The 24,194-nt window shown below is 48.3% G+C and overlaps 1 protein-coding gene across 1 annotated transcript in view; it reads right to left on the bottom strand.

Moving 5' to 3' along the window:
• Nucleotides 1-22,385: 22,385 nt before the first annotated feature.
• PDCD10 (programmed cell death 10) overlaps nt 22,386-24,194 on the bottom strand; it is a 67,628-nt gene continuing 65,819 nt past the window's right edge. Inside the window, exons 7-8 of the mRNA XM_063916195.1 lie at nt 23,842-23,924; nt 22,386-22,878 (exon numbers count right to left, since the gene is read on the bottom strand). Of these exons, the coding sequence (XP_063772265.1) occupies nt 22,797-22,878; nt 23,842-23,924 (165 nt within the window). The 3' untranslated portion in view covers nt 22,386-22,796. The remainder of the gene's footprint in view (nt 22,879-23,841; nt 23,925-24,194) is intronic.

Below are 24,194 nucleotides of genomic sequence, written 5' to 3' on the forward strand. Positions count from 1 at the left end.
TCCTCCTCAGGGAAAGGAAAATGCCACCTGGACCCTTTTAGGGACCTGGAATTTTTTCTCAGGGTTTACCCATGCTTTTTCAAATATAGCATTCAATTCCTTTGACGCAGGGAAGGATAGTGAGGCTTTTTTATTTTCAGTGAAAAAAGCCTCCTCAACCTGCTCAGGTGTGGTATCATTAACATTCAACACATCCCTGATCCTCTATCAACAATTGCACCCCCTTTGCAAGAGATGCGGACCCCCGCAACACATCCCCATCACCATCTGTGGTGTCAGAATCGGTATCCGTGTCGTCTTGTGTGACATGCACAAGATCACGTTTGTGGGGGTATATAGCGGGGCGTTCTGAGGTACCAGAAGCTGGCCATACTGCCATAGAGCTCTGTAATACCTGGGTTGCAGATTCATTACTTGCAACCCTGTCAGAAATCTGAGAAATCCAAGATTTGATAGAGGAAAACCACTCAGGCTCCCTTGCTGGTATCTGTGCTAAACCAGTGCTATCCTGATTACACGGAATGGGATCATCCTGGGAGGATAAATCCTCTGCAGCATGTGACACAGTGTCCCTGGACATAGCTAAAGGAGACCACCACACACACACACACACACACACACACACACACACACACACACACGTGAAGGCAGAGTTTCCCCCCTAAGAATGGCAAGAGAGACACAGAGATTGGAGCCAACCCACACACAGCGCTTGTGGCAAAGGGAGACCCCTTGTCCGCGCTGACTGTGCACCTTAATAGGACACACAGTCATTTTACAGCCTCCCCTCCCTTCTACAACCCCCTGGTACCGTGTACAGATAGCTGCAGTTGCTGTGGAGGGACCTGTTCTTCCTCTTAGTGCTGTGCAGGCAGGAAAATGGCGCTGAAACGCTGCTGGGTCCGCTCTGAGAAGCTCCGCCAACTTAATGGCGCTGTCTTCCCACTCTTCATGGATTATAATGGCCCGAGGAATTAGTGCTGGCTGAGATCTAAGGACCCCGACAGGCTTCTGGACCAGTGTAGGGGGTAAGTGCCGGCCCAGGGCGCCCCACCATGTACCGCTGAGCCTTCCCAGGAGCACAGTTAATACTGCGTTCCCTCCTCACTGCCGCCATCTTCACACCGGCCCCCTGCTTGCTCGGGGCGTCGGTGTCTCACTCACCACTTCTTCAGCTCTGTAAGGGGTTGCTGGGGCGAGCGGTCCCCTGTAGCGGAGAACGATCAGACCCCTCTGGAGCTCAGTGTCCAGTCAGCGGAGACCGTGGCTCAGAAGCCACAGGGCGGACACTGCTCCCCCCCCTTAGTCTCTCGCTGCAGGGAGGCTGTTGCCAGCAGCCTCCCTCTAAAATAAAAAACTCTAAAATAAACTTTACTAGAAAAGCCCTGTAGAGCTCCCCTAGCTGTGACCGGCTCCTCCAGGCACATTTTCTAAACAGAGTCTGGTAGGAGGGGCATAGAGGGAGAAGGCAGCCCACACTCTCAAACTCTTAAAGTGCCAATGGCTCCTGGTGGACCAGTCTATACCCCATGGTACTAACGTGGATCCCAGCATCCTCTAAGACGTAAGATAAATACCTATCTGTCTCTACACAACTTAAAATAAAGCTACTATTGTAATGATTGCCATGAGGCACTGAAGGATAAAACATGGTTGGGAGGTGCGTAGTTCTCTAGAGTGGGGACTGAATATATCCTGTAGATAAGAGCTGCAATGACGTCATGGAAGGAGCTGCTCCTACTCTACCATACAGAAAAAACCCTCAAATTCAATATAGCAGGCAGTGGGGGGCTGGGGTGTAAGGGTAGACCTTCAAGCCTGGTACTTACAACACTGGAGGTATCCTCATTTGCAAGTGAGGAGTTCTGGTCCCTAAGGCCGGGTATACAGCTAAAACATTCGTAGGGCCGTTCATCTGATATTGGCTGAACAGTCAGATGATTGTATAGGCGTGTATGCAGGAACGTTAGCCGATCAACGGCTTAAACTAATACAGCAACTGTCAGATCGGAAGGTCATATATTATGTTCCATTTAATATTTAAACTGCCGACCTCATAGAACAGCGGTGGCCAACCTGTGGTTCTTGAGCCACATGCGGCTCTTTCTTTCTTCAAATGTGGTTCCTAACACACAAAGTCACATGACCACAACAGATCCGGTAACCACTGCTCTCCAGAAAAACACGCAGCAGCACTACGGGGACTTAGAACTGAGGGAGCCAGATACTAGAGATGAGACACGCACCAGCAAACAGAGGACACATAAGAGGCTGCTGCAGTGGCATGAATTGGGAGAAGCTGAAGTGACACATGAGGGTGCTGGCTGAAGTGACACATGAGGGTGCTGGCTGGAGTGACAAGAGGGTGCCGGCTGGAGTGACAAGAGGGTGCTGGCTGGAGTGACAAGAGGGTGCTGGCTGGAGTGACAAGAGTGTGCTGGTTGGAGTGACAACAGGGTGCTGGTTGGAGTGACACATGGGGGAGCTGAAGTGTATTATGTGAAGCTGGATTTTTCAATATATTATATGTGGAAGTGGCTTTTTCAATGTATTTTATGTTGGATCTGGCTTTTTCAATGTATTTTATACCAGGGGCGTGGCCTAGAAGGCACAAGGCCACACCTCATTTTTGCATGTGCGCCTTTGGCTCGATGTCGGCTCTTTGACATACCCAGAGGCGGATTGGCCATAGGGTTTACAGGGAAGATCCCCGGTGGGCCGACACACCCGTGGGGCCTGTTTAGTTTGAGGACCTGTGGTCCTTTTTATAGACATAATGAATAAGATGCAAAATAATTTGCATATATGAAAAACAAGTTTTATGGTAAGAACTTACCTTTGTTAAAACTCTTTCTGTGAGGTACACTGGGCTTCACAAGGATAGACATAGGGGTGTAGAGTAGGATCTTGATCCGAAGCACCAACAGGCTCAAAAGCTTTGACCTTCTTCCCAAGATGCATAGAGCCACCTCCTATATCACCCCGCCTCCGTGCACAGGAGCTCAGTTTTATTAACCAGCCCAATGCAGTAGCAAGTAAAAGAGACGACAACTGCCAGTTGCCACAAACACCACACTCTCCCGACAGGAGAAGTGTCAGCGGCTAATGCCATACCAACCCAAAGAAGCTAAGTGCGTCAGGGTGGGCGCCTTGTGGAGCCCAGTGTACCTCGCAGAAAGAGTTTTAACAAAGGTAGGTTCTTACCATAAAACTCGTTTTCTGCTGCGGGTACTGGGATAGTGGGGTACACTCCGCAAGGATAGACATAGGGGATGTCCTAAAGCAGTTCCTTATGGGAGGGGACGCACTGTAGCGGGCACAAGAACCCTGTGTCCAAAGGAAGCATCCTGGGAAGCAGCAGTATCGAAGGCATAGAACCTTATGAACGTGTTCATAGAGGACCACGTAGCCGCCTTGCACAATTGTTCAAGGGTCGCACCACGTTGGGCCGCCCAAGAAGGTCCAACAGATTGAGTAGAATGGGCCTTAATGTGATCAGGAGCAGAGAGACCAGCCTTCACATAAGTATGTGCAATCACCATTCTAATCCATCTGGCCAGAGTTTGCTTGTGAGCAGGCCAGCCCGTTTTGAGAAACCCAAACACAACAAAAAGAGAATCAGATTTCCTAATAGGAGCAGTACTCTTCACATAGATACGGAGAGCCCGTACCACATCCAAAGACCGCTCTTTGGGAGACAGATCAGGAGAAACAAGTACCGGAACTACAATCTCCTGATTAAGGTGGAACGAAGAAACCACTTTAGGTAGATAGCCGGGACGAGTCCAAAGAACCGCCCGGTCACGGTGAAATATCAGATATGGGAAACTACAGAACAAGGCAGCCAAATCCGACACTCTTCTAGCTGAAGCAATAGCCAGCAGAAACTAGTGATGAGCGGATTCGGTTTTACTCGGTTTTACTCGGTTCTCAAAACCGAATCTTATTGGCTCACTGATGTCACGTGTTTTGGATAGCCAATAAGATTCGGTTTTGAGAACCGAGTAAAACCGAGTAAAACCGAATCCGCTCATCACTAGCAGAAACACCACCTTAAGGGAAAGCCACTTAAGGTCAGCTGAACCAAGCGGTTCAAACGGAGACTATTGTAACGCCCCCAAAACTACCAACAAGTCCCAAGGAGCCACAGGCGGGACATAGGGAGGTTGGATACGCAACAAGCCCTGAGTAAAGGTATGCACATCAGGTAAGGTCGCAATTTTTCTCTAAAACCACACCGACAAGGCAGATATTTGAACCTTGGGGGAGGCCAGACGCAGGCCTAAGTCCAGGCCCTGCTGAAGAAAAGCCAACAACTTGGCTATACTAAACTTGGAAGCGTCATAATCATTAGATGCGCACCAAAGTAAGAATGCCAGACCCTATAGTAAATCCGAGCAGAAGCCGGTTTCCGGGCCCGCAACATAGTTTAAATAACCGCCTCAGAAAACCCTTTAGCCCTTAAGACGGAAGCTTCAAGAGCCACGCCGTCAAAGACAGCCGGGCTAGGTCCTGGTAGACACAGGGGCCCTGAACGAGGAGGTCTGGGCGTTGTGGAAGTAAAATTGGACGCTCTGACGATAGGCCTTGCAGGTCTGAGAACCAGTGCTGTCTGGGCCTCGCTGGAGCTATGAGAAGCAGAATTCCTTTTTCTTGCTTGAACTTCCGAATTACCCTGGGCAGGAGTGACACCGGAGGGAACACGTACGGCAGCCGAAACCTCCACGGTACCGCCAGCGCATCCACGAATGCTGCTTGAGGATCCCTTGTCCTTGCTCCGAAGACCGGAACCTTGTGATTGTGTCGCGATGCCATCAGATCTACGTCTGGAAGGCCCCACCTTTCCACTAGGAGTTGAAACACTTCTAGATGGAGGCCCCACTCGCCGGCATACACGTCCTAACGACTGAGAAAGTCCGCATCCCAATTCAGGACTCCCGGAATGAATATTGCCGATATGGCCGGTAGATGGCGTTCTGCCCACTGTAGAATCCGTGAGACTTCCTTCATTGCTAGGCGGCTTCGAGTGCCGCCTTGATGATTTATGTAAGCCACTGTGGTGGCGTTGTCCGACTGTACTTGAACAGGATGGTTCTGAATTAAATGCTGGGCTAGGTTCAAGGCATTGAAGACCGCCCGCAACTCCAGAATATTGATCGAGAGGAGGGACTCCTCCTTGGTCCACCGCCCCTGAAGGGAGTGTTGCTCCAGCACCGCGCCCCAACCTATTAGACTGGCATCGGTCGTCAATAGGACCCAGTCGGATATCCAGAACGGACGGCCCCTGCACAGTTGCTGGTCCCGGAGCCACCAGAGCAGCGACAGACGGACCTCCGGAGTCAATGAGATCATTTGAGACCTGATCCGGTGAGGCAGGCAGGCCCATTTGGCAAGAATCAGCCTCTGGAGAGGGCGAGAGCGAAATTGAGCGTACTCCACCATGTCGAATGCTGACACCATGAGGACTTTCTCCTGAGATAGGAACAACCGCTGGTTGTGAGTGTCCAATAGTGCTCCCAGATGCACCATGCTCTGAGCAGAGATCAGGGATGACTTCTTCCAGTTGATGAGCCACCCGTGGGCTTGCAGAAACCGGACCGTCACATCTAGATGACGCAGGAGAAGTTCTGGGGAATTTGCCAGGATTAACAAGTCGTCCAAATATGGCAGTATCCTGACCCCTTGATGGCGGAGTACCACCGTCATCACCGCCATGACTTTTGTAAAGACTCGCGGAGCCGTTGTTAAACCAAAAGGTAACGCCCGAAACTGGTAATGGCAGTTGCCAATCGCAAATCTCAGGTATTGCTGATTGGACACTGCTATAGGAATATCCAGGTAAGCATCCTGTATATCCAGGGAGACCATGAAATCCCCAGGTTCCAAGGCCAGAACTATAGAGCGAAGGGTTTCCATCCGGAACTTGGAAACCTTCACAAACCTGTTAAATGCCTTGAGTTTGAGAATGGGCCGGGAGGACCCATTCGGTTTCGGGACAAGAAACAGCGGAGAATAGTACCCCCGGCCCCTCTGCGCAAGAGGCACCTGTACTACGACTCCTGTATCCAGGAGGGTCTGTACCACCGAATGTAGAGTGTTTGCCTTTGTCTTGTCCAACGGGACATCTGTCTGGCAAAATCGATGAGGGGGTCGGTTTTTGAAGGCTATGGCGTAACCTCGAGTGACGACTTCCCGTACCCAGGCATCTGAAGCGGTCTTCAACCATTCCTGGGTATACCCTAGAAGCCGGCCCCCCACCCTGGGATCCCCCAGAGGGAGGCCCGCCCCGTCATGTGGCAGGCTTATCTGTCTTGGAAGCTGGCTGACGGGCCGCCCAGGCTCTTTTGGGCTTAGGCTCACCAGGTTTGGAAGTGCGGGCCTGCTTGTTGTACGCCTGACATTTTGCTTTACCTGAAGGACGAAAGGGGCGAAAGGAAGTACCTTTAGCCTTCAACACAGAAGGAGCAGTACTTGGCAAACAGGCAGTTTTGGCAGTAGCCAAGTCAGCCACAATCTTATTTAAATCCTCCCCAAACAGAATATCTCCCTTAAAAGGGAGTACCTCCAGGGTTTTTCTAGAGTCCAGATCCATAGACCAGGATCTCAACCACAATATCCGGCGAGCCAGGACTGACGTAGTAGAGGCCTTGGCTGCCAGGATACCGGCATCAGAAGCCGCCTCTTTAATACAACGAGAAGCTGTGACAATATAAGACAAGCATTGTCTAGCATGGTCAGAGGAGATTTCAGCATCTAACTCCAAGGCCCATGCTTCAATGGCCTCTGCAGCCCAAGTAGCTGCAATAGTGGGCCTTTGTGCAGCACCCGTGAGGGTGTAAATCGCTTTCAGACAACCCTCCACACGTTTATCCGTAGGCTCTTTTAGAGACGTGACGGTGGTTACCGGTAGAGCTGAGCAAACCACCATCCTAGCCACATGTGAGTCCACTGGAGGAGGCGTTTCCCAATTCTTAGACAGCTCCGGCGCGAGGGGATAGCGAGCCAGCATGTTCTTTTGAGGCACAAACTTCGTACCCGGGTTTCCCCAGGGTTCCTGACGTATATCAATTAGGTGGTCAGAGTGAGGTAAAACTTGTTTAATCACCTTCTGACGCTTGAACCTATCTGGTTTCTTAGGAGGAATCATCCGTAAACTGTAAAATCAACTTAATAGCCTCTAAAAGATCAGGAACATCCACATGTGAACCACCCTCCCCATCAGCCGTATCCGAGTCATAACCTGTGGGGTCAGTGTAAGTGCCGTCTTCATCAGACGAGGTGTCAGTGACAGCAGTGGATTGTGAGGAGACAAGCGCTCGCTTAGAGGACCACTTGGACGTAGACGAGTGCCGGTCAGACTTTTTAGTAGTCAGGGACTGGTTCAACTTCTTTATTTGAGCAGATAAATCGTCCGCCCACGGCGGGTTAGCTGCAGGGACCACAAACGGTTGCACCGACATTGGGGATCCCATAGGAGGTGTTAGTTTATGAACTAGCGTATGCAGAAGCGTGGAAAAAATGGCCCACGGCGGGTCATTATTTGCCCCCGTTGCCACCGTCCCACTGGGGGGCAAGTAGCCCCCAGAATCAGAGCCCAAAGCTGCTATATTCTCCTCATAGGTATCTGCGGCTTCAGCAACACCGGCAGTGTGTTCAGCCCCAGAACCGTTACCCTCAGAAGCAGACATGATATAACTTGCAGTATCAGGTAACACAGTACAATTTGTCAGCAGCACAATACCTCTAGCCCAAACCCCTGCGCAGTGTAATCAGCACCAGCAGAGATAAAGGAGAGATATGGTGACTAAATCACAGAGAAAAATACGTAATACAGTATATCTTTGTGAAAATCCTATATTAGATAAAACCTGACGCACCAAGACCCCTCAGGTTATAGAATATAGGGATAGCAGGTTGAGTGAAAGACACGAAATGGACACCACTCAGCTATCAAATGCAAACACAAATAGTCACAGCCTGTACAATGCAGAGGTTATTACTAACAATAATACTGCACTGGACTAGCTTACACAGCTATATAACAATAGATATAACAGTACACAGTAAGAACTGGATGTATATCACAGGGTAATTGTACTAGGAAACCCTGACTAAGTGCACTCTTTTTTAACTAACACTGACTAAAAAAGGCAGGTAGAATACTTAAGTGTCTTGTAAAGTCACAGCACTGACAACCAGGCGGCTTTACATAGGAGGATTTGCCCAAGCATTCCCAGGAACAGTGAGCTGAGGGATAATGGCACCGCAGACACTGCCAGGGAGTGAGGGAGAGACAGATATGCAGCTCCAGGGCGGGAACATTTGCGGGAAATGGTGCCCTGGGGCTGGGGGAGGGGCTCCAGGTCTAAGCCTTATCCCCTCTGCTGGCAAAACCACCGGGCACTGCGGGCTACTTGTAAAAAAGGTTTACAGAGAAAACCTGACCTGCACCCATGCCCTGGTGATCTAGTGGGATTGCCTGTACTGCCACAGTGTCCACCGGCCGCGCCGGATCGCGATAAAGTGCGGGTCCCACGAGCGGGACCCACTTACCTCCTCCCAAAGTGCGGCCACGCGATCCCGGAGAGCCCCAGCCGTGTGTGACTAACTTGAAAGAAAACTGGAGCCTCCTGCTGTAGGTACCCGGCAACCAGGGCACGGGAGTGGACAGCGCCGCTGGGGGAGAGATGGAGCTGCAGCAGGCAATGTCTGCTGCAGCCCTTGTAGTCTTCTTTTTTCCTCAGAAAAAGCTTTTTCTAAAGCTGCTGTGAGCAGCTCTTCCTGTCACATGCTTGCACTGCAAGCACCAACTACAAACTGAGCTCCTGTGCACGGAGGCGGGGTGATATAGGAGGCGGCGCTATGCATCTTGGGAAGAAGGTCAAAGCTTTTGAGCCTGTTGGTGCTTCGGATCAAGATCCTACTCTACACCCCTATGTCTATCCTTGTGGAGCCCAGTGTACCCCACAGCAGAAATTACTTTGCCACTTAGCCTGTGATTGCAGATGATCTAGTGTATGCTCTGTCTGCCTGCTTGGCTGACATATAAGATTGAGTGAATAGTGATTGGGATACGGTTCGTGTAATAAGCAAGAAAATATATCTTTCTAAAGAATGATATTGGTGGTCATTCCGAGTTGATCGCTGGCTGCTTTCGTTCACAGCACAGCGATCAGGCAAAAAAACGGCACTTCTGCGCATGCGTATGGGGCGTGACGTACTTTCACAAAAGCCGATGCAGTTTCACACAAGGTCTAGCGACGCTTTTCAGTCGCACTGCTGACTGCAGAGTGATTGACAGGAAGTGGGTGTTTCTGGGTGTTAACTGACCGTTTTCAGGGAGTGAGTGAAAAAACGCAGGCGTGCCAGATGAAAACGCAGGCGTGACTGGTGAAACGTAGGCGTGACTGGCCGAACGCAGGGCGTGTTTGTGACGTCAAAACAGGAACTAAATAGTCTGTAGTGATCGCAAGCTAGGAGTAGGTCTGGAGCTACACAAAATTATTTTGTAGCCGCTGTGCGATCCTTTCGTTAGCACTTCTGCTAAGCTAAGATACACTCCCAGAGGGCGGCGGCTTAGCGTTTGCACGGCTGCTAAAAGCAGCTAGCGAGCGAACAACTCGGAATGAGGGCCATAGTTTCCTAAATTCTGAAGGGGTGTAGTACGGTATGCCGGCGCTTGGGCTCCCGGCGACCAGCATACCGGCGCCGGGAGCCCGACCGCCGGCATACAGTGTGGCGAGCGCAAAGGAGCCCCTTGCGGGCTCGCTGCGCTTGCCACACTATTTTAATCTCCCTCCAGGGGGGTCGTGGACCCCCACGAGGGAGAATAGTTGTCGGTATGCCGGGTGTCGGGATTCCGGCGCCGGTATACTGTGCGCTGGGATCCCGACATTCGGCATACAGAAGACCACCCTTCTGAAGGTGTATCATATAATGTGCTCATAATATGTAATGTTATTTCTTTTTAACTTCCCCCTTGATGCTGGACATGCCCACTATCTGGAAAGTCTTGGGGGGAGGGTGCTGCTGCCCTGGCCCATGGCTAGACCTTACACCTCTGGTGGTGCCCATGTGGGGCCACTATTACAAGTAGTGGCTACGTTTTTTGACTATTGGGAAAAAAAATAAGATTTTACTTACCGGTAAATCTATTTCTCGTAGTCCGTAGTGGATGCTGGGGACTCCGTAAGGACCATGGGGAATAGACGGGCTCCGCAGGAGACATGGGCATTTTAAGAAAGAATTTGGATTCTGGTGTGCTCTGGCTCCTCCCTCTATGTCCCTCCTCCAGAAGAGCTGACAGTACAAGGAAAGGATTTTGAGAATCCAGGGTAAGACTCATACCAGCCACACCAATCACACCGTATAACTTGTGATAACTTTACCCAGTTAACAGTATGAACAACAACAGAGCATCAGATCAACCCTGATGCAACTACAACATAACCCTTATTTAAGCAATAACTATATACAAGCATTGCAGGAGAAGTCCGCACTTGGGACGGGCGCCCAGCATCCACTAAGGCCTACGAGAAATAGATTTATCGGTAAGTAAAATCTTATTTTCTCTAACGTCCTAGTGGATGCTGGGGACTCCGTAAGGACCATGGGGATTATACCAAAGCTCCCAAACGGGCGGGAGAGTGCGGATGACTCTGCAGCACCGAATGAGCAAACACAAGGTCCTCCTCAGCCAGGGTATCAAACTTGTAGAACTTTGCAAAGGTGTTCGAAAATGACCAAGTAGCCGCTCGGCAAAGCTGTAATGCCGAGACCCCTCGGGCAGCCGCCCAAGAAGAGCCCACCTTCCTTGTGGAATGGGCCTTAACTGATTTAGGCAGCGGCAACCCATCCGCAGAATGAGCCTGCTAAATCGTGTTACAGATCCAGCGAGCAATCGTTTGCTTTGAAGCAGGCGCCCCAAGCTTGTTGGAAGCATACAGGATAAACAAAGATTCTGTTTTCCTGACCTTAGCCGTTCTGGCTACATAAACCTTCAAAGCCCTGACCACATCCAGTGACTCGGAATCCTCCAAGTCAGTAGTAGCCACAGGCACCCCAATAGGTTGGTTTATATGAAAGGATGAAACCACTTTCGGCAGAAATTGTGGGCGGGTCCGCAATTCTGCTCTATCCGCATGGAAAACCAGATAAGGGCTTTTATGTGACAAAGCCGCCAATTCTGACACACGCCTAGCCGAAGCCAAGGCTAATAGCATGACCACCTTCCACGTGAGATATTTCAATTCCACCGTTTTGAGTGGTTCAAACCAGTGTGATTTCAGGAAACGCAATACCACGTTAAGATCCCAAGGTGCCACTGGAGGCACAAAAGGGGGCTGAATATGCAGCACTCCCTTTACAAACGTCTGAACTTCAGGCAGAGATGCCAGTTCTTTTTGAAAGAAAATGGATAAGGCCGAAATCTGAACCTTAATGGAACCCAATTTAAGGCCCAGTCACTCCCGACTGTAGGAAGTGAAGGAAACGGCCCAGCTGGAATTCCTCCGTAGGGGCCTCACACCAAGCCACATATTTTCGCCATATACGGTGATAATGTTGAGCCGTCACGTCCTTCCTAGCCTTTATCAGCGTAGGAATAACTTCATCCGGAATGCCTTTTTCTGCTAGGATCCGGCGTTCAACCGCCATGCCGTCAAACGCAGCCGCGGTAAGTCTTGGAACAGACAGGGCCCCTGTTGCAACAAGTCCTGTCTTAGAGGCAGAGGCCACGGGTCCTCTGTGAGCATCTCTTGCAGATCTGGATACCAAGTCCTTCTTGGCCAATCCGGAACAATGAGTATTGTTCTCACTCCTCTTTTTCTTATGATTCTCAGCACCCTGTGTATGAGAGGAAGAGGAGGAAATACATAGACCGACTGGAACACCCACGGTGTCACCAGAGCGTCCACAGCTATCGCCTGAGGGTCTCTTGACCTGGTGCAATATCTCTGTAGCTTTTTGTTGAGGCAGGATGCCATCATGTACACCTGTGGCAGTTCCCACCGACTTGCAATCTGCGTAAAGACTTCTTGATGAAGTCCCCACTTTCCCGGGTGGAGGTCGTGCCTGCTGAGGAAGTCTGCTTCCCAGTTGTCCACTCCCGGAATGAACACTGCTGACAGTGCGCTTACGTGATTCTCCGCCCAGCGAAGAATTCTGGTGGCTTCTACCATCGCCACCCTGCTCCTTGTGCCGCCTTGACGGTTTACATGAGCCACTGCGGTGATGTTGTCTGACTGAATCAGAACCGGTTGGTCGCGAAGCAGGGACTCCGCTTGACGTAGGGCGTTGTATATGGCCCTTAGTTCCAGGATGTTGATGTGAAGGCAAGTCTCCTGACTTGACCACAGCCCTTGGAAATTTCTTCCCTGTGTGACTGCCTTCCACCCTCGGAGGCTTGCATCTGTGGTCACCAGGACCCAGTCCTGAATGCCGAATCTGCGACCTTCGAGAAGGTGAGCACTCTGCAGCCACCACAGGAGAGACACCCTGGCCCTGGGGGATAGGGTGATCAACCGATGCATCTGAAGATGTGATCCAGACCACTTGTCCAACAGATCCCATTGAAAGGTCCTCGCATGGAACCTGCCAAAGGGAATGGCCTCGTATGATGCCACCATCTTTCCCAGGACTCGCGTGCAGTGATGCTGTTTTGGTTTTAATAGGTCTCTGACCAGTGTCATGAGCTCCTGAGCCTTCCCCATCGGGAGATAAACCTTCTTCTGGACTGTGTCCAGAATCATGCCCAGGAAGGGCAGACGAGTCGTAGGAATCAACTGCGACTTTGGAATATTCAGAAACCAGCCGTGCTGTTGTAACACTTCCCGAGAGCGTGCTACGCTGATCAGCAACTGCTCTCTGGACCTCGCCTTTATGAGGAGATCGTCCAAGTATGGGATAATTGTGACTCCTTGCTTTCGCAGGAGCACCATCATTACTGCCATTACCTTGGTAAATATTCTCGGTGCCGTGGAGAGACCAAACGGCAACGTCTGGAATTGGTAATGACAATCCTGTACCACAAATCTGAGGTACTCCTGATGAGGTGGATAAACGGGGACATGAAGGTAAGCATCCTTTATGTCCAGAGACACCATAAAATCCCCCTCCCTTGCGATGACCGCTCTAAACGATTCCATCTTGAACTTTCCAAGTATATGTTCAGGGATTTTAAATTCAATATGGGTCTGACCGAACCATCTGGTTTCGGGACTACAACATGGTCGAATAATAACCCCCTCCTTGTTGAAGGAGGGGAACCTTGACCACCACCTGTTGAAGATACAATTTGTGAATTGCAGTTAACCCTGTTTCCCTCTCGGGGGGGGGGGGAAGCAGACAGGGCCGTCAGTGAGGAGGCATCTTCTCAAAGTCCAGCTTGTATCCCTGAGACACAATATCTATTGCCCAGGGATCTAACAGGGAGTGAACCCACTTGTGGCTGAACTTACAAAAGCGTGCCCCTACTGTGGAGCCCCAGCGACATGCGGTGGATTTTCGTAGAGGCCGGGGAGGGCTTCTGTTCTTGGGAACTAGCTGTGTTGTGCAGCTGGTTTCCTCTGCCCCCGCCTCTGGCAAGAAAGGACGCACCTCTGACTTTCTTGTTTCTTTGTTCGAACGGCTACATTTGAGAATGACGTGCTTTCCTAGGCTGTGCAGGAATATAAGGCAAAATATCAGAATTACCAGCTATAGCTGTGGAGACCAGGTCCGAGAACCCTTCTCCACACAATCCTCAGCCTTCCATACGCCACTTAAGTTGGCATCATCTGTCCATTGCATATTCTACAGGATACGTCAAGCAGAAATCGACATAGCTTTGCCTCTAGGACCCAGTATACTCATGTCTCTTTGGGCATGTTTTATGATATATATCTCTATATATACACATTACATACTAGGGTCTCAATTTCTGCTGATAAGGTACCTGTCCACGCCTCCACGGCACTATAAACCCATGCCGACACAATCGCCGGTCTGAGTAGTGTACCCAAATGTGCACGCTATCTGCAGGATCCCTGAGAATAGCTAGGGCTACCTTTTGGGCAAATGTGACACCCTAGGGGAAGATTCCCATCACATCCTGGCCCTAGTGAGGAAAGGATACTGCCTGAGAATTCTTTGTGGGAAGCTGCAGTCTCTTGTCTGGAGATTCCCGCTCTTTTTCCTCATGAGAGGAGGGAAATTTACCTCAGCTTTCTTCCCCTTAAACAAGTGTACCCTTGTGTCAGGGACAGATGAGTCATCAGTGATATGCAAATCATCTTTTATTACAATAATCATATATTGAATACTTTTATGCCATTTTGGCTGTAACTTTGCATTATCGTAGTCGACACTGGAGTCAAATTCCGTGTCGATATCAGTGTCTATTATTTTGGATAGTGAGCATTGTGAGACTCTGAAGGTCTCTGCGCCATAGGGACAGACATGGGTAGATTCCCTGTCTGTTCTCTAATCTTTTGTGCAATAAATTCACCTTAACACTTACACATATCCAAACAGGTGTCGGCGTTGTCGACGGAGACACCCTCTCACACACATATTAGCTCCATCTCCTCCTTAGGGGAGCCTTTTACCTCAGACATGTCGACACACACGTACCAACACACCACACACACAGGGGATGCTCTATTTGAAGACAGTTCCCCCACAAGGCCCTTTGGAGAGACAGAGAGAGAGTATGCCAGCACACACCCCAGCGCTATATGACCCAGGAATCACACAGTAACGTAGTGTTAACCCAGTAGCTGCTGTATATATTGTTGTTACGCCAAATTTATGTGCCCCCCCTCTCTTTTTCACCCTCTTCTATCGTGCTTCTGCAGGGGAGAGCCTGGGGAGCTTCCTCTCAGCGGAGCTGTGGAGAGAAAATGGCGCTGGTGAGTGCTGAGGAAGAAGCTCCGCCCCCTCAGCGGCAGGCTTCTGTCCCGCGATTTTGTGTAAAATAATGGCGGGGGCTCATGCATATATACATACAGTGCCCAACTGTATATATGCCCACTTTGCCAAGAGGTCTCTAATTGCTGCCCAGGGCGCCCCCCCCCTGCGCCCTGCACCCTACAGTGACCGGAGTGTGTGGGTGTAATGTGGGAGCAATGGCGCACAGCTGCAGTGCTGTGCGCTACCTCATATGAAGACTGGAGTCTTCTGCCGCCGCTTTTGAAGTCTTCTTGCTTCTCACGCCGGCTTCTGGCTCTGCGAGGGGGGCGGCGGCGCGGCTCTGGGATCGGACGACCAAGGGTACGTTCCTGTGTTCGATCCCTCTGGAGCTAATGGTGTCCAGCAGCCTAAGAAGCATGACCTATCCGCAGTTAGTACGTCTGCTTCTCTCCCCTCAGTCCCACGTAGCAGAGAGTCTGTTGCCAGCAGATCTCTCTGAAAATAAAAAATCCTAACAAAATACTTTCTATCTAGCAAGCTCAGGAGAGCTCAATAAAGTGCACCCAGCTCGTCCGGGCACAGATTCTAACGGAGGTCTGGAGGAGGGACATAGAGGGAGGAGCCAGTGCACACCAGTATTCCTAATTCTTTCTTAAAGTGCCCTGTCTCCTGCGGAGCCCGTCTATTCCCCATGGTCCTTACGGAGTCCCCAGCATCCACTAGGACGTTAGAGAAAAAACATTAGTTTTAACCATTTGCCTGACATGGTCACATCTTTTACAACCACACCAGACTGTGCATTATCTGACCTGGTTGCAAACCTGTTCCACCAGTCACAAACATAGTTGCCAGCACAGCAAGACCCCACACTCTGCAGCTGCACAGAGTAGCAGCAGTCAAGCAAATGTATTAGCCCATGCCCCCACTACCCCCTCAGTCCCCCAGTGTGTACCTGGTCACGCTTATGGAAGCTCCTGAAGAGTTTTCTGCATTTATTTTAGGTTTGTTATTTTCAGGCAGGGCTGGTTGGCACCAGCCTGCCTGCTTCATGGGACTTTGGGGGGGGGCGAAGACATGGCCCAACCTCTTGAAGGATTAATGGTCCCGTTCCCTGACAGGACACTGAGCTTCTGAGGAAACTATTCGCAAGCCCCACCACGGCGAGCATACATTCCCACAGCACGCCTCCACCCCTAACAGAGCCAGAAGAATGAAAAGTGGCGAGTACTATGCCTGTGTCCCAACTAGCAGGTCGCCGGCCATTATGGCAGCATGAGGGTACGGAGATGCACGGCTTCTAACCGGGGCGGAATGAGTCACCAGACAGTTGCGTCTCAGTACACTGTACCCACACTGGCAAAACCAGCCTTAAAACGGTTTTCTCTCCATTTTAAGCACCAGATTACCTCAGCCAGTATATAAAAAAAAAATGCGGAAAGACCGCGCGCCATTGAAGGGGTATGGCCTTCACTATGAGCGGATCCAGCAGCTCACCAGCGCCATTTTCCCTCTGCAGTGGACACAGATGCTGACTGACAGGGACGTGCAGCTCCTCTGGAGAGACTCCAGATTACCTCAGTGGTACCAGGGGGGTAGCGATTATTAGTGTAACAAGTCCACTACCTGGGTACTTAGTCTGCTACCCGGCTAAGCTTGGCACTAGCGATAAGGGCGTGGTGGTGGCTGGCTCCAAATAACTGTGTCTCGCTGAAGGGCTCTCTGTGGGTTAAATGTGCCTAACCTTTTCGTGTGTGCGTGGTCACATTTACATTATGTCAGGCAAAGAGTGTGTTTCTTATACAGTGGAGTGTTCCTCTTCACCAGGGGGCTCATTACTGGGTACTCAGGGCAGTGCACCTTCCCAGAATAGCGCGGCTGAACCGGAGTGGATTAACTCCATTAAAGGAATGATCTCCAATATCTCTACGAAATGATCCCGCAATGAGAAAGACGCAATATTTAAGACAGACTGTGGATGAGTTTATGAATAGAGACTCAGTCCCCAAACCAGCATCTCAATCCCCTCCCATTTGTCCGCAAAAATGCTCTCTGGCCCATATCCTGCAGTCTGACTGACTGACGGGAGGGCGAGGTGGAATTGGGGGGGGGGGGGGGGGGGTGCTACTCTGTCACAGGGAATAGAGGCTATCAGATGCTCTGCAAATTCCTGATAAAGGTGTCAGAGGAGTGTGAGGACTCTTATTTTAAATGTAAAAAAAGAAGTCAGTCACTTTTCCCACGTCAAAGGAATTAAATACCCTGTTTGAAGTACAGTGGGTTAATCCTGATACATTTCAAATCCCTAAAAAGGTTGATCTCATCTTTTCCTTTTCCCCTGGAGGATAGGAAAAAATGGGAAAATCCACCGATAGTGGACGCATCAGTCTCTAGGCTGTCACGAAAAATTGTATTGCCTTTTCCTGGTGCAGCCTTCCTAAAAGACACGGCTGATCGTAAAATTGAGACTACACTCAAATCATTGTACACAGCTGCTGGGGTGGCCCAGAGACCCACTATTGCATGTGCGTGGATCACAAAAGCCATTGCTAAATGGTCAGGTAACCTAATTGAGGGGTTAGATTCCTTGTCTAGTGGGGGGGGGGGGGGGGGGGGGATGTTTTACTCCTGCAGCATATACAGGACTTTATGGTGGAAGCCATAAAAGATTGGTTTGCTTAATGCATGCACCACCGCTATGGCAGTGTCAGCATGCAGGGGCTTGTGGCTACGCCAGTAGACTGCAGATGCAGACTCCAGGAAAGGCGTAGAAGGTCTACCATTAACAGGAGAAGCCTTGTTTGGAGACGAACTAGACAAATGGATCTCCAAAGCTACTGCGGGTAAGTCTACGCATCTTCCTTCCACAGCTCCCCCAGCCAGGAAAGCTTATTCAGCTTTAAATTTACAGTCCTTTCCGACAGACAAGTTTAAAGAAAAATCCAGAGATGCTTCTACAGCCTCCAGAGGCACATCACGCAAACCAGCAACTGCAGGTGCTCAGGAACAGAGCTCAGTCTCTGCTTCCTCAAATCAGTCAGTGGACCGCGACGCCTGGAGGACTGTCAGGTGGGAGCCAGACTAAAATTCTTCAGTCACATCTGTTCAAGTTCGTGCCAGGATCCCTGGGTCATAGATCTTACTTCCCAGGGCTACAGACTGGAGTTCCAAGAGCTCCCACCTCACAGATTCTTCAAATCAGGCTTACCAGCTTCAAAGGAGGCAAGTATAACTATACAAAAGGCCATCCAAAAACTGGTACAGACTCAAGTCCTTGTTCAACCTCATCTGCATAAGGGGTACTGTTCCAACTTGTTTGTAGTACCGAAACCGGATGGTTCGGTACGACCAATTCTGAACCTCAAGTCCTTGAACCCGTTCTTAAGAGTGTTCAAGTTCAAGATGGAGTCTCTGAGAGCAGTGATCTCAGGTCTGGAGGAAGAGGAATTTCTAGTGACTCTGGATATCAAGGATGCATACCTTCACATTCCGATCTGGCAGCCTCATCAGGCTTATCTAAGGGTTTGCACTGTAGGACAGTCACTACTACCAGTTCCAGGCCCTGCCATTTGGTCTCCACGGCACTTAGGGTGTTCACCAAAGTAAGTTAATATAATTCTGTACCTGGACGATCTTCTGATAAAGGCGCCGTCCAGGAGAGGTTGCTGGACAGCATTGGTCTCAACCAAACTTCTCCAGGATCGCGGGTGGATTCTGAACCTTTCAAAATCTCACCTAGACCCAACACCGGTTTCCATTCCATAGAATGATACTGGACATGGAGTCATAGAAAGTGTTGGAAAAGGCATTGGTAATACAGTCAATGGTTCGGGATGTCCTGAAGCCAACCCGGATAATCTGTGCATCTATGCATTCGCCTTCTGGGGGAAATGGTGGCCTCTTACGAGGCACTTCAGTACGGAAGGTTTCACCCAAGACCCTTCCAGCTCGATCTGTTGGACAAATAGTCTGGATCGCATCTTCACTAGGATCAGTCTGTCGCCAAAAGCAAGGATCTCCCTTCTGTGGTGGCTACAGATTTCTAACCTCGTAGAGGGTCGGCGGTTCGAAATTCAGGACTGGATCCTGTTAACCACGGATGCAAGCCTCAGACGTTGGGGAGCAGTCACCCAGGAGGTGCAGTTTCAAGGAAGATGGTCAAGTCAGAAAGTCATCCCTCCAAATCAACATTCTGGAACTCAGGGCCATATACAACACCCTTCTGCAGGCCTCTTATCTTCACGATCGGGCCATTCAAGTCCAGTCGGACAATGTGATGGCAGTGACGTACATAAACAGACAGGGTGGAACGAAAAGCAGAGCAGCAATGTCAGAGGTGTCAAGAATTCTCCTCTGGGCAGAAAAAGCTGCTGTGGCGTTGTCAGCGGTCTTCATTCCAGGAGTAGACAACTGGGAAGCAGACTTCCTCAGCAGACACTACCTGCACCGGGGGGAGTGGGGCCTTCACCCGGAAGTGTTCAGGTGCTTGACAAGTCAATCGGGATATCCACAAATCGACATGATGGCCTCTCGTCTCAACAAGAAGCTCAAGTGGTATTGTTCCAAGTCGAGAGACCCACAGGCAGTGGCGGTAGACGCTCGGACGACTCCATGGGTCTATCAGATGGTGTAAGTGTTTCCTCCACTTCCTCTGATCCCAAGAATTCTCAAAGGAATAAAGGGACTGGCCAAGAAGGGCCTGGTACGCAGACCTTCTGGAGATGCTCCTCGAAGTTCCATGGCCTCTACCTCTTCGCGAGGATCTTCTGCAACAGGGCCCGTTCGTCTATCAGGACTTACCACGGCTATGTTTGACGGCATGGAAGTTGAACGGCTGATTCTATCCAGAAGAGGGATCCCTAACAAAGTTATCCCGACTATGATCCAAGCCAGGAAGGGGGTAACGTCTAAACATTACCACCGTATTTGGAAGAAATGTCTCTTGGTGTAAGAGCAGAACTTTTCTGCGGTGGAATTTCACCTGGGATGTTTCCTGCTTTTTCTGCAGGCAGGTGTGAATGTGGGCCTACGTCTGGGCTCCATAAAAGTCCAGATTTCGACCTTGTCCATTTTCTTTCAAAAACAATTGGCTTCTCTCCCTGAGGTCCAAACGTTTTTGAAAGGGGTTCTGAGCATCCAACCTCCCTTTGTGCCTCCCACGGCACCTTGGGATCTCAATTTGGTGCTGCAGTTCCTCCAATCGGACTGGTTTGAACCATAACTGGAAGTGGACGTAAAATATCTTACGTGGAAGACCGTCACACTGTTGGCCTTGGCTTCAGCAAGACGGAGCTGGGGGCTTTGTCTCACAAGAGCACCTATTTAATTTTCCATGAGGACAGAGCTGAACCCAGGACTCGTCAGCAATTTCTTCCGAAAGTGGTGTCTGCGTTTCACATCAACCAACCTATTGTGGTTCCAGTTATCACCGACACTTCCGCTACTTCCAAATCTTTGGATGTTTGTGAGGGCTTTGAAAGTATACGTAAAGAGGACAGCTGGTCACAGGAAGTCCGACTCGCTGTTCGTTCTATATGATCCCAATAAAATTGGGTGTCCTGCTTCAAAGCAGACAATTTCACGCTGGATCAGGCTCACTATCCAGCATGCTTATTCCACAGCAGGTTTGCCGATTCCATAATCTGTACAGACCCACTCTACTAGGTCGTGGGTTCTTCCTGGGCGGCTGCCTGGGGTGTCTCGGCTTTACAGCTCTGCTGACCGGCTACTTGGTCTGTTCCGAACACGTTTGCTAAGTTCTACAAGTTCGATACTTTGGCCTCTGAGGACCTTCAGTTTGGTCAATCCTTTCTGCAGGAACCTCAGCCCTCTCCCACCCGGTTTGGGAGCTTCGGTACATCCCCATGGTACTAAATGGAACCCCAGTATCCTCTAGGACGTAAGAGAAAAAAGGATTTTAATTACCTACCGGTAAATCCTTTTCTCGTAGTCCGCAGACGATACTGGGCACCCGCTCAGTGATTCGTTCTTCCTGCACTGTTACTTGGTTAAGTATTGTTGGTTCAGCTGTTGCTGTTTAAAGTTGGGTTAACATAGCTTTCCTCTGTTTTGTGTGTGCTGGTTCGGAATCTCACCACTATCTTTATCTATCCTCTCAAAGTATGTCTGTCTCCTCGGGCACAGTTTCCTAGACTGAGTCTGGTAAGAGAGGCCAGCCCACACTATCAAATTCTTAAAGTGCTCATGGCTCCTAGTGGACCAGTCTATACCCTATGGTACTAAATGGAACCCCAGTATCCTCTACAGACTACGAGAAAAGGAAAGGATTTACCGGTAGGTAATTAAAACTCCAATTTTCTCTTAACAAAACGCAAAGTGAATGAACAGATGAGAAATCTAAATAAATATCTGGTGTGACCACCATTTGCCTTCAAAGTTCTTCTAGGTACACTTGCAGTTTTTGAAGAAACTCAGCAGGGAGATTGTATCAAACATCTTGGAGAACTAACCACAGATCATCTGTGGATGTAGGCTTGCTCAAATCCTTCTGTCTCTTCATGTAATCCCAGACAGACTATGTTGAGATCAGGGCTCTGTGGGAGCCATATCATAACTTCCAGGACTCCTCGTTCTTCTTTACGCTGAAGATAGTTCTAAATTACTTTGGCTAAAACTTTTTCACAGTACTATATATATTTTATTTTTTATAAAATCTTTGGATAAGTTTTAAATATATATATTAATTCAATCATAAAAAAAACAAAAACAAAAAACAAACACACAACACAACAAAAACCTGACAATATCGGATTGGTTTTGGGGGAAAAAAATTGCCAGTAATTTGGATAAGTAGAGAATCTGTCCTCCAAACTGGTAGTTAGAACAGAACAGCCAATTGATACAGACTTGAGAAGGAACGGGCATCCAGAGTGCTGTCACAGAGACCAGAGCCAAAGAAATTGCCACCAATCAATTAAGTGTTCCTGCAACATGCTACAGAACAGAAAAGTCAGTGGGAAAGCTTCTGTTCATGCTGAATGATAAAAAATTGTCTATACCTATCAAGTATGAAAGGCCACTAATCCATTGTCATTGCTGCAATGACCATGAAACAAACACAGCATTCATGAAAAGATTTGCTCACAATGAAAGTACAAATAAGATCTATAGGTAGTTTGCATGATCTCTTATGCACTATGGTCACATATGAACCACCATTCCATTAAGCAGAACCACCACTGGTCACGTGCATGTTAAGCTTTGCTCGTCTAGATTAATTTTAGAATTAGATTAAATTCAGGATGAGATCCTGCAATGTGCGGCTGAGCACACTTTTGGGTAATTACCGGAGGAAAGCTTTGCTGGTTTTTTGCTCCAATCTCAATAGTTTGTTTAGTAGGGTATTCATGTTCTGATAACCTCGCAGCTAACATTATAGCTCTTCATAGTGTACAAACTCATAGACAGTCAGAAATGTAACATACCTACTGTAGTGTATCAATGCAAAAAAACCAAAACACCGAAACAGCAAAACAGCATAGAGTTTAAACAGATGTAAACTATTTATTGAATATTTGCCACCAAATATTGTTAAATACATAATCTTGCAGCTTTTCGGTTTCAAGTTAAAATGTCAAACAAAACACCAATATTTACAATTCTTATAAGGAATGTTATATAATGACACATTAAGGCGTAAATTCTTTTGGCTTATAATTCTTAAAAGAATGATAATAGCAAAAAGTGATGCAAAATCTTCGTTGTGAGATTATGATAAACTACAATAAATCTTACAAAAATATGGTGTAAGATGGCAATAATCCCATTGAACATCCTGCTTTTATGTCCCTCTTGCGGAACTGATAATTTATACAGTCAAAACTTAATTTACATAATAAAAGTAGCTCTGTCCACCACTGAAAATTACAGCTCTCCGTCATTTACACTTTTCAGGCCACAGTTTTAAAGGTCTGGAGTATCAAGTTGGTTTGATGAATTAGGCGGTTGGCACTTATAAATACATTTAATGCCCTGAAAAAAGAAAAACATCAAGAGTTTGAGTAATGAAAATAACAGAACAAAATGACCCCCCCCCCCCCCCACCCCACACACTCGTAAAGAAAGAGACTAAGGTCCCATGTGGACCATTACTATGTAATATCTTTTTGCCCCTACAGACAGTAAACGCTTCAAAGAACACTCAAATAAGCAAAGGGACTGCAGCAAGTAGTCGGTTCAAGAGCACACCATCAGTATAATAGAAAGAACATGTGCAATGTGTATGGCACGTCTATATTACATACTAACATGTTCTTATCTCCATGTTCATACACTAATGGGATCTTCTTAAACATCTAGAAGTTTAGGGCCTCATCCAGAGTACAGAGATAATTACTGTAGTATTATGCCAAGATTCAGAAGAATGCAGTTTATCACTGGTTCCTAATGTACTGATGGGGTGCATCTGTATAAATAATGTTACTGGCAGTTTACAATGACAATACAATGGGTTTAAATCAATGCCCACATCTAACACATGCTGGCTTCTATGTCAATGGGGGTACCTTCTTTTATAGTGTGTGTACGTGTAAGAAAAATTTGGTAGATAGTCTTTAGTGTGAAGTATAATCATTTTTATTGCATTTTCTGCAAAGCACAAAGTGGGATATTTATTAAAGTTCTGATAAACAAGTGGAGGTGTTGCCCATAGCAACCTATCAGATTCCAGCTATCACTTATCTAGCGCACAATTACATAGACATGTTGGTAACTGATTTGTGGTTAGGCATTTAACATTTGGAAAACATTTCCAGAACATCTAATAATCACAATGCTGATGTCAGGCACATGATTTTGTATTCAGAGTATATGTAGAGAATATTTGTCTGCCAATGCAGAATTGTAGATATTGTGTCAGGAATTTCATTGAGATGCATTCAAAACTTGACCTACTAAAAACATTACAGCAGCAAAAGTGTTAGATAAAGTACTCACTTTCCATCTTTAAAATAAGTTTTCAGAGTGTCGCTAAAACTTTTAGAATATTTAACAAATTCTTTCTTTTGGTGCTCAAGCGCCTGTGGAAACAGAATATTGCAGACAATGACAAACCCACATTATTGACAATGAGTCATTTAATACTATTTTATGATCCGTTAAATATTCTCTGTATTGCGCATTTCTGCAACAGAATAGTTGTAGCTACAAAGGGTATCCTGAATACATTAGTATAATGATAGCACATTGCGAAAATGCAAGGCTTTATAGAATGCTAATCATAGCACTGAACATGCGCCAAAAAACAATGTATGGATTGTCCCAGCAGGGGGTAGAGTGTACCCAGGCAT

The sequence above is a fragment of the Pseudophryne corroboree genome, chromosome 4, assembly GCF_028390025.1.
Source record: "Pseudophryne corroboree isolate aPseCor3 chromosome 4, aPseCor3.hap2, whole genome shotgun sequence".
In the NCBI taxonomy this organism is placed as follows: domain Eukaryota; kingdom Metazoa; phylum Chordata; class Amphibia; order Anura; family Myobatrachidae; genus Pseudophryne; species Pseudophryne corroboree.